The 11,553-nt window shown below is 41.3% G+C and overlaps 1 protein-coding gene across 1 annotated transcript in view; it reads right to left on the bottom strand.

Annotated features, from left to right (window-relative positions):
* Positions 1-451: 451 nt before the first annotated feature.
* CBX7 (chromobox 7) overlaps positions 452-11,553 on the bottom strand; it is a 167,215-nt gene continuing 156,113 nt past the window's right edge. Inside the window, exons 5-6 of the mRNA XM_029590190.1 lie at positions 2,474-2,807; positions 452-1,924 (exon numbers count right to left, since the gene is read on the bottom strand). Coding sequence (XP_029446050.1) covers positions 1,770-1,924; positions 2,474-2,807 — 489 coding nt within the window. The 3' untranslated portion in view covers positions 452-1,769. The remainder of the gene's footprint in view (positions 1,925-2,473; positions 2,808-11,553) is intronic.

Genomic DNA, 11,553 nt, shown 5'->3' with positions numbered 1-11,553 from the left:
TTATGCTATGCATGCTTGAATTCTGCCACTGTCTGAGCTCCTACAACCTCCACTGTTAAGCCTATTCCAGATGACCAAAAAGTGTTTTCTCACATTTCTTTGCATCTTCCCTCCCCTTCAACCTCATTTGATCACCCCTTGTCCTTCAGTTTTTGGGTAAAAGGAAAATGTCAAAGATTTTGAAAATAAACAAAAAGGAGGCCTACCAAATTTAGTAATAAAAATTAAGAGCTTAGCACAGGCAGAGAAATAGTCACATTAAGGACTATTCTTGGGAAACAAAAGACTGAAGAGAATCTCTGTACATATTTATACAAGTATCAATTTTTTGGATCATAATCAGTGACTTTTTATTCAAAAGGATTTAGTTACTTTTAACCTGATTTTTGTCAGATTGCAAAAAAAAAACAACAACAAAAAAACAACAAAAAAAAACCCCCCAGACTGAACAGTGCTAGACTAAATAAAAATCAAACAAAAATACTTGAATTGGGTCTGCTTTTCTGGATTACCATCCTGAAAATATAGAAATTTTGTTTTTACTTGATAAAAGAATCGGAATATTTTTACTTCATAAAGTATAGATGGTAGGGCTATAAAATGTACTTTTGTTACCAATTCCAGCTATTCTAGTAAACGCTTTTAGAATTTAGCTGGATGAGCTCCTAAAGGTTAAGGGCTTCACTGCATGCTTTGGGTTAGTCACTTTCTTGGGATGTTTTTATATGCACAGACCATAGCTGGCTGCACTGTGACATGGCTTCAAGCACAAGCTTCTGTCCTACCTAGTGCTCAGACTTCAGAGGAAGAAGTCATAAATGATTATTGTTGGTGCAAGGATGACCCCCTGCTGACACAGCCAATGCTGAAACTTTCAGTCTTGGAGTGTACATCCCTTCTAGCCCTCAGCTAGTGAGGGTACCTGAAGTCACCCAGGGAATCATCCTGGGCAGATGTTGATAAGTAAAAATGGGGGTGGGGGGCAGGGGTGAAACAAAACTATAAAAACTGCCTTCCTCTGAATCTCTATAAATAAATAATTGCTCAGAACATAGGTACTCTATAAAAAGCTTGAACCTGATGGACCAATGTCCTCTTTCAAACTATGAAAACTCCTACTATGTAATCAGCAGTTTCTCTGTTCTTTTGTAGGGACTGTGAGACAGGCATCAGCCTGTCAGATTCCAACATCACCTTCTGCACAAGGTCATGCTAGCTATTGTAAATGGATCTCATATATCATTGCATCACTAAAAGTTTTAAAAAGGAAATTACATACATAATTGCAGATTGTTTAGGCTATTTTCTATCTCAGATCAGCAAAATGTAAATGATGCAAGAAGAAACATGGATGTACTAATAAGAATCTTTCTTGCTTCAGTAGCAGGTGCACTCAGCTTTGTGGTTCTCCTGTTGAAAGGCAGTATTAAAAACCCTATGCTTTCAAAGTGATAGAGGCCCAAAAAGCATAATTTGTAAACTGTACAATATAACCTGTTTGCTTGATGTTTCATTTTAAAAAGGAGAATTGTTCTTTGCCAAGGAAAATAGGGACCAAAATGTTATCTCTTATCTGAATGAGAATATCAGCAATAGATCTGTAAATATGTAACAAAATACTTCCTTTTCAGCTTACCCCAAAATTGAATTGAATGGAAAATCATCAAAATAAAAAATAATTCCTCCTGTTTTCCCATCCCTCCATGCTGTAAACTTTTTAAAACAAATATGGGTCGCTTCCTCATTTGTAAAACTTTTTTTGTGTGTTTTTAAAATTCCACGCTCCGGTCTCGAAAGAAGCCTTCAGCTGCCAGGGCTTCCTTGAAGGTTACCGTAATAGAGTTTGCTGTGATGTCTGTGACTGTGACTTCACTGGGTGGAAGGGCTGGCTGCCAGGAGGAGCTATCTGTTGTCTCCACAGTTTCTACATGGCACAGACAAAAAAAAGAGATAGACAAACAGATATGTGAGAGCAGGATAGGAAGAACAGACTGAGGTATGATTTATGTTCCGTAACCAGTGCCAAGAAATGAACTCTGATCTCTACAGAGCAATGTTCACCTTAAACATTGTTTTAGCTGCAAAAAATCAACAGCTACAGCAAGAATAGTTACCATAATCATTAAACTCAAACCAGAGTCAAAAATCAAAATTAAAAAAAAGGCAAGAACAAAAAATGCAAATGACACCATCATTACAGGCTATTACACTACAAGCTTCAGGCCCTGTGACTAATACCTCTGCAGGTCAGGTGGGTGATAGCAATGAGTGATGTATTCTCAGCACTTTTCTAAAAATAAAATTAAAACTATGCCATTTAAAAAAAAACAAAAAAACTTCAGTTGGATCAGAAAGGCATAATTAATTCCACAATGAAAACCAAAATTAAACTGACAATAGTTAGCTGAATAAAGATACTATTTAACTAAGAAAATGAATAAATGCCCATGAAACCTCTAAGGGACAGTATTACCTGTATTGCCCTCTGGTTGGGCAGGTTGCTCCTGCCAGTCACTGGCTACTTGCTGGGCAGCCTCCAACACAGGCTCTTGCAGGAAGAACTCCCTTCTCCGGTTCAGAGCCTCGAAGGTGGAAGAACGGGGAAACTTCTTGCGGGAGAGACGCAGAAATTTCTGATTCTTTCGATGCCTGCCAATGGGGAATGGCAGTGCTTTGGCCTTTTCTGGCAATTCGGCTGGCCCGGCTTTGCCACTCAGGGCACTTCCAAACCTGCGTGCGAGAGAAAAGCAGAGCTTTTCCTTTCCTTTCACCTTGTGGGCGCTCCTCAGGTCCATGCCATACAGCCTCTGTAATCACAGAAATGTGTGATCTCTATCTGTGCTTCATGTTTAACCTATCATACCATTTTTATAGAAGAAAAAAATCACACAGCTGTTTCGCATTCATGAAAACATTTTAAATTCAATTTAAAGGCATATAGGGGGCCTGATTCACAAAGAGGCAGGTATTTAAAAAAAGCTGAGCACTTAACTTAGGTGCCTAATTTCAGCCAACTTTAGCAGTCTAAGTGGTCCATATTGAAAACATCTGTTCAGCTAAGTTTGGGACTTAGCCAAGCAAAACTGCAGGATTTAAAAATCCTATCATGCACACCACATTAACGAGTTAAGTGTTTAGAAGGGTAAAATTCACCCGAATAAATCAAAGGCATTAGGTGGTGTTCTGGGGTGGGGATAACTTATCCAGACAAGTTAGGACAGCCCTTCAGTTCAACTCAAGTTATTCCCAAGAAGTTTCCCCAGATAAGTTAGTTATATTCAGTGGTGTGGTTTTTTCAATGAATATCCAGTTTAAGTTAAGTTAATGGGTAAATTTATATGGTTAACTTACCTGGACAGCCCACTGCTGAATATGGATCTCTAAGTTTTCAGCTCAAAATTCACCTGAATTTAGGAATCTAAAACTTAAGAACCTAAATTTAGGCCAGTTATTCATTTGCCTAGATTTTGGCTCAATTTAGGTGTTTCGTGCTGAAAATCGATGCTAAGCACATAACTATTTTCCCCCTCCTTAACTCCATCTTCACAGCCACCCACTTTTTAGGATACTAAATCTAAGACTCTAATACAATTAGGAGCCTAAATTTAGGTACTCATCCCTAATGGTTGCTTTTGAATAATTTCAGTATTTTGTATATTTATTAATTTTGGGATTCCATTGTTTCTGAATTTTAATGGTATGTTTAAATACCCTAATTCCGTTATTATGTTGTTTTGATTTTGTTATATTTGATTTTTATTCATGTTATTATATTGGTTTTTGCTTTTTAAACAAGAGATCAATATTCAAAAGCCATTAGACGGATAACCTAAAGTTATCCAGCTAAATGGCAAGCATGGGATATTCAGCAACTTATCTGGATAAATTATAGCTGGATAAGTCATTATCCAGCTATAATTTAAGCAGATAAAAAACTGTGTTCTGGGGGTGTGACAAAGTTATCTGGCTAACTTAGCCAATTTTCAACTCCAATGAGCTAACTTAACTGGATAACTTTAGACCTGCTTCAAAGCAGATCTAAAATTATGAAGCCTTGTGTAACAGGATAACTAGCTACTTAACCATATATCTTCAAAGAAATCTGGTTAAGTAGCGCTGTGTAAAATGAAAAAAAAAAAGATATGTAAATGGTCCTGCAGCCCAATTCTCTTGCTCCCCCTCATCATATTATAGATAAGGCCCTGTTGGGCTGTGCATCTTCCACCTCCCAAAGCACCCTAAGCCAGTCTGAGATCGCTGAGTTGAACTAAAAAGAAACTGATCTAGTTATTTGCTCTGTACCAGCACAAATGGATCAAACGAAAGCTGACCCCCCTAAAATGAAACATTCGTTGGTTAATGACTGTTGCAAGGACCACTCGCATGGTCAGAATATTCTGTTGAGATAATCCATCAGTGAATTGAAGATTCTCGGAAGATAGGAGGCTCGTAGGAGAAACCAATGATTAGTTACACTCTCCTCAATCTTGTACATTTCCTTGCAGAGAGGATTTGATTCTTTGCCTCCCTGTTTCTTGATATAAAAAACATAGCAACTTAGTATGCTGTTCAAATTAAGATGCCCTTCCCTCCAAGAAGATGCGTGAACTTTGCTATATCCTATTGGATTGTTCTTAATTCAAGCAAACTGAACTGACAGTGGCTTTATTTGTGAGACCAGGTGTCCTGGTCTCACAAATGTACCCATGGGAGTGCCTCCTCCCTTTTCAAGGTGGTGTCTGTCACTAGTGAGAACTGATGAGGAATAGTGTGAAGAGGCGCCTCGTCCTGAACCCCATTAAGGTTTTATCACTAGAGTAACCCTTGCCTTGGAAACCTGGTCTGTGGTGGATAATGCATGGGGGAAGCTGATCTCACTGAGAATGGGGACCTATGTAGATAACGGATATAAAAGCGAGTCAGTGGAACCACATTCAACAGCCGCCGTCAATTATCTCGACATAAGGAGAACTGCTCCAGCTGTCACGCACAGGGAGGTCATTAGTTTGTGTATGAGCGATATCAGCATTTACACTCAATCTGTTGTCAGAAACACACACTCTTGCAGCGAGTCTATCCATGTTTTAATGGATGTCATTCCCTAAAGAAGTACTAGATATGAAGTTTCAAAAAAAAAAAAAAAAAAAAAAGACACAAAAAGTCCAAATTCTGGGAGAAGACAGACCATCTTATACAAGGAAAAACAAAGTTTATTCCCAAAAGCTTGCTGTGATTAGCCAGTCGTTAAGGTACAGGAAAGAACTTGAATCTCTTGGTGATGGAGACGTGCTGCTACCACTGTAAGGCAATCGGTAAAGACTCTCAAAGTTCTCCATACGGCAACTGGGAAATCCTGTACTGGAAGAATCCACCTTGAAGAGAAAGTAGTGCCAACGGTAAGGATGGATGGATATTTGAGCATACATACCATTTAGCTCGAGAGCAGTTAATCATTCCTGTTTTTGGATGCATGGGGGAAGCATACTGAGGGAATTCATTTTGAATTCCTACTAAAGCAGGCATTTATTCAAGGACCTCAATTCCAGAATGAGCTTCAATCCTCCTGATTTCTTGGGGATTAGGAAATATGGAGTAGAAACCTCATCCATGCTGGAATGCTGAGATTGGTTCTATCGCTTGTTGGTGAGGAAGTGATTGTACTTCTCAGTGAAACTGCATCAAGTGAGACAGATATAGATCAAGACTAGAGTAGTGTGGAGAGGATGGTAGCCAGGAGAAACACAAACAGTATTCAAATGCCATGATTCGGTGGAATTAGAGGTTCTAGGTTATCTGGCGCCATGCTCAAAGAAGATTTGAATCCTGTTCTACTCTGGAACAGAGTTTGGAGGGATGAAAACCTGGGCTTGGGCATGTGCCAGGGCTGTTAAGTAGCCTTAGGCTGATGGTGATCATGCTGCCAGGGTGCAGTTGGAGGTGGCTGCTAATGTTGGGCCGGAAGAAGCCATAGGTGGTATTGCTGAAAAGGCCAGAATTGACTCCTATGAAAGTCTGACCATTGGTTAAGTGTAGAAGGTGGTCGGGGACTCACAATAGGACCGGGCTGCTGCATTTCATTTCTTAAATTGTCACAGGGACCAGGTACGTCCAGTGACTTCACAAGGGCATCATCTTGGATGTTATTCACCCTGAGCTATGTCATACGCCAAGCTCCTAACGAAGTTGGTGTGTGAAAAAGAGATGAAAGGTATGTAGACAGAACTGTGGTGGTGAATGCACTCTACTGCCTTCAAAAGCAGTTATGGGTAACAAGACCCTCCCTTCCACAGATTGCAGGAAAAATCCTTCAGATTTTGAATACAGTTTCGAGGCTATTACATCATATGGAACTGATGCATAGCGATATAGGCAGGAAACATGGAACCTTGGAAGTCTTCCTTGCCAAAAATGTCCAGCAGCCTTATTCAGGGCAGACCCAATAATGACTGACTGATGCGGCAGTTGGACTACAAACCCTGGAGAGTTTGAACTCTGCATTTGAGATTCAGATTTGTAGCCATAGGAATGCCAGATAGGTGTTTCTGCATTTTCATCTACAAACAGTTCAGAATGTTGTAGACTGGGAGAGCCACTGGCTCTGATGCGGCAGCCAATATCTGGAGGGACCTTAAGTTTTCTATGCAGGGTCTTTAATGCTAACTGGTGAATTTTCAAAGAATATAGGTGTGTAAATGTAACACACTATTGTAGCAAGTTTCAAAAGTTATTTGCCCATGTTAAGTGCACTTAATGCGGGTAAAACATATGAACAATTCAATAGCATATCTTGTGACAATGCTTAAAAAGCACTTAAAAATGGGTAAAGTGTATATACGCATGAAGAACCCAGTTCTAAGCTTGTAAATGCTTTGAAAATCAGGCCCTAAGCCTTGTTTCACCTGTTCCACAAACTGCACCCAGTGCAAAGAGCTCCTGGCTCTCAGAGAATGAGTCTGATCTTTGGAGGCTAGAGTAGCAGACCTGGAGGAAATAAGGCAGACAGGCAGGTTTATAGATGAGACCTCCAGGGACATAGTCCCAACTCCAGTCTGGCAGCCCTTGTGCTGCCTTGGAGGAGGAAGGTCTCCTGGTTGGAGAGCATCAACCTGGCACTGGAAGAAGCAATCCTGTAGCAAGGACCTGCTCTCCAGGTGATGCATTGTCCTCTCGCACTGAGGATATGTCTCCCAGGGCTACAACACAGGAGGGAAGGGATAGATGAGCAGACATAGTTGTTGATTCAATTATTGGGAATGTAGAGAGCTGGGTGGCTAGTGGGCACGAGGATTGCCTGGTGTGAAGGTGGCAGACCTCACAAATCACCTAGATAAGATTTGACAGTGCTGAGGAAGAGTTGGCTGTTGTGGTACATGTGGGCACCAAACACATAGGAAAATGTGGGAGGAAGGTTCTGGAAGCCAAATTTAGGCTCTTAGGTAGAAAGCTGAAATCCAGAACCTCCAGGCTAGTATTCTTTGAACTGCTCCCTCTTCCACATGCAGGTCCCCAGAGGCAGGCAGAGCTCCGGAGTCTTGATGCGTGGATGAGATGATGGTGTAACGAAGAGGGCTTCGGTTTTGCAAGGATGGGGAAACTTTTGGGGAAGGAGGAGTCTTTTCCAAAGGGACGGGCTCCATCTTAACCAGGGTGGAACATGGCTGCCGGTGCTAACCTTTAAAAAGGAGATAGAGCAGCTTTTAAACTAGAACAAATGAGAAAGCCAACAGTCGCTGAGCAGCGCATAGTTCGGGGGGAGGTATTTTCGAAGGATTCTAATGAAGCAGGAGAGTTAGGAACAGAGAGGTTCCATTAAAAGCAAAAGTAGTCTATGTGCCTATAAGTAAATAATCACCTGGGTCACGTGATGTGGTGAAGCCGAGCGGATGCTTTTGCTCTGGCTCTAGGCACCATCCTCCCAAATCAACAAATATCACCGGCATCCTGACTTAAACTGCATATTTCTTCGCAGGAAAAGAGAAACTACATGTCTTGAAGGAGGGGAAAGAGAGAAGGATAAGATCAAAGAATCTGCTGAGAAGATGGCTGCTAACACCGAATGAAATTCTCCTTCTCCACACCTCAATGATACGAACAGCGACCTTACTACACGGGTGACTAATGAGGTGGTGGTCAGTGCATTAGATGCTCGATTCAATGACCTCTCTTCACAGTTTCTGGAACTTAAAAACACTATTGCAGAGCTTCACCCTCATATGGGAAAGGCAGAAGGCCGTATAACATGCCTGGAGGCAAAAATCTATTGCTTACTAGAAAGCTAGCTGCCCTCGAAAAAACTACGAATGACCAAGCAGAAAAAACTGATGATTTGGAGAACAGGGCAAGGTGCAGCAATATCAGTATAGTTGGAATTCCTGAAACAGTGGAAGACAGGAACTTGGAAGGCTTTCTCGAAAAATGGCTGCCTGAGGTCTTAGCATTGCCTGAGTTGGCGGGAGTGCTTCGTATTGAAAGAGCTCACCGGCTGGGGAGAAGAAAAGAGGGAGAAAAATGACCCCACATTGTTATCGCCAAAGTCTTGAACTGGTCGCAAACAGCGGCTAGTGCAAGCCTTTCGATCCCAACCAAAACTCTCGTATCAGTTGGCCGACGTCCGTTTATTTCAGGACTTTTCCACTCAACTCATGCAACGGTGCAAGCTGTTCAGCCCTATCTGCTCTGAACTATATAAAAGAATTATCCATTTTCAGCTCCAATACTCCGCCAATCTGAAAGTATGGCATGAGGGTAAGGATTACGTCTTTTCAGAAGTGGAGAAAGCAAAGTCCTTTTTATCTGGTTTACAGTGCGACTGGTCAGTCACATTTTTTTTTCCTCTATATTACACCATTCGGGCATTAAACTTAAACTGGAGAGAGGAATCCTCTCCCCTTTATATCTGTAACTGGCTTCACATTTTGCTTTGTCACTTATGCTAAATGACTACTCGGTCGAGGCCCCACGGTTCCGTTTGAACATTTCAGCTTATTCAAACTCCGACAGCTCTCAAAACTAAAATACTCAGACTGCTTTTAACCCACATAAGATCCGTTATCCCGGTAAGAGCGTGCTGGAGACGGCTGCCCATGGTGACCTAACAGGGCGTGGAGAGCTGCAAAATTAGGGAGAAATACCGCAATGGTCCTCTTTTTATTTTTTACTTTTTCTTTTTCTCCTGCGTTGTCAACAAATGAAGGAACAAAAACTTTTGCAGAAGCAGCAAAGTAGATTAACTGGTTACAGACTCTTAGGAGTCACAGCTGTGCCGAATCTTTTTATGTTCTTTTTTCTTTTTGACTTTGCTCTCAGACGACTCTGTTACTGGAAAAATTGCATGCTGTACAAACGGATTTGACCAATAACAGAGGGTCTGCATGTTATGTCCTTTCACTGTTTATTGTGGTCATTACAAAAATCTTCCTGCTTCAGTTGCAGGCTATGTTATTATGTTTATCATCTGATCATTTATTAACTGAGTTTCATTGCCAGTAAGCATTACTTGCATTTGGAACCACTCTAAACTACATGCTTTTGGGTATGCAAGCAGTTTTTACATATTGGGAGGATGGTGCCGAATCACATCATCCAACGGGCTCCTTCTATCTCCTCCGAAAGCTATGGAGAGGTAAGCCAATGGAAATTCATCAAGGATATGGTATGAAATTAGAGGGGGGATTAGGTCTGGGGGGAATTCTAAGTGCATTGAGGGGTGTAAAGAGGAATCAACCGGGTAGTCAGTTTCATTTAGCATTGGCAGGCGGGTACATGCCAAATACTTTTATTAGGTACTGGGGCTTGATTGTGAACTTAGGCTGAGAAGTTCACAAACTGAGTTATAACAAGAGTCTATTGCAACAAATTCAAATTAATGCAACTCCTAGCTTCCTATACGCTTAGCTAGTTTAAATGTGAATGGCTTGGGAAGCCCTATAAAATGCTCTAAGGTTTTACAAGCTCTTAAAAGGTCCAAAGTGGACATAGCATGCTTACAAGAAACCCATTTAACTGCTGTAGAAAGTAAAAAGTTACAATGTGACTGGGTAGGGTCCACATACTAATCTCCCGCTGTGGGGAAAAAAGCTGGAGTAGCGATACTCATACACAGAAATATTTCCTTTCAACTCACATAGGAGATTTCTGACTCAGAAGGCAGATATACAATTCTCGTAGGGAAATTAAATGGCAAGGAAATCATCACTGAAACAAACCAGAAACCGATCCAATATTGCGAGTAGCGACCAAAAGAAGAAGATCGGTAAACACCAAGGATACTTTATTAGTACAAATCGTCATAAAAAGCTCGACTCAGGCCGAGATTTGCTCTATTCTGAGCTGCATCAGGGGCTATTGTAAACAAAACAGATAATATATACACATATACACCATACAGACATAGTCAATTAAATCATATTAAAAATACTTGAAATTATAATGGATAAAACACATAAAAATGGACAAGTAGTACAAGGAAGCCTATGGTACACACAAAATATATCATATTGCACAGAATCAAAAAGGCAAGATTACCTATGGTGATACTGCTGTATACAAGGTGCTCTATTTGTTGCAATCATATACATTGGAACATCACTTGATGATTAACCTTGAGCTATTTGTATGAAAAATAGGGTAGTGTCAGCAAACGTAACTTCCCATTAGTTTATTTACAAATGTAACAATGTGATGTGTTTGCCGTAAATGGATAGAGTTCAATTATTGATCTATATGTTTATGTATAAAAAGTTTTTATGTATAAAAATTTAAAACTTTACTGGACATTGTCTATCATAAAAATGGTACCTATATAAAACATCAAAAACTAATTATGCAAATAAATTTTTTTAAAAATATATAAAAATATATAATTATTGCACTAAATTAGAATACTGTCTTATTGTGATGTCGGTGATCTCTATGCTGTCAATTAGCTTGGAACATATTAATAGCTGAACGAATCAAATCGAAAAATGTTAATTGTTACGCGTCCCGTCCGCTCCCGTCCCGCTCACCTTCATGGTTCCACGGCAGGTCCCGGGTCGACCTCCCTAGCGGTAGCTGCTAGTATTTCCAGGCCCCGGTGTCCTGCAGCGGCGGTCGCCGGGCCTTCTACTGCGAACCAGGCCTCACGCTGGAGCTCGGCGTCTTCGGTGCTGCTGGCCACGCCCCTACATGAGCGCACGGGGACCACCCGGCCTCTTGTAGGGCCAAGGGCGGGTCTTAGCTCCGCGGCGCACCCTGATTGATTCTCCGTTATAAGGAAGTCCCTGCCTGCACTTCCTTGCCTTGACCGTCGGGTCGGTTGCTAGATTGTCTCTGCGCTTGTTCCTACTCCTGCCTTGTTTCAAGCCTCGTTCCAGGATCCTTCTGTTCCAGTTCTGTTCCTGCTTCCCAGTTCCAGTGTCCTCCTGTTCCTATTCATCTCCCCAGGTAGTACCTCCGGACTGACTCATTGGTACTGACCTCTGCTTGCTACTTGACCTGTCTGCATGCCTTCTTTCCCCAGTCCGTTCTTCGACCTGCCCGTCTGCTGCCTGCCTTCTGACTCCAGTCCGTTCC

The sequence above is a fragment of the Rhinatrema bivittatum genome, chromosome 2 (assembly GCF_901001135.1).
Source record: "Rhinatrema bivittatum chromosome 2, aRhiBiv1.1, whole genome shotgun sequence".
Taxonomy (NCBI): domain Eukaryota; kingdom Metazoa; phylum Chordata; class Amphibia; order Gymnophiona; family Rhinatrematidae; genus Rhinatrema; species Rhinatrema bivittatum.
Note: the sequence above shows the minus strand (reverse complement) of the source record. Positions and strands in the feature narration are given on the sequence as shown.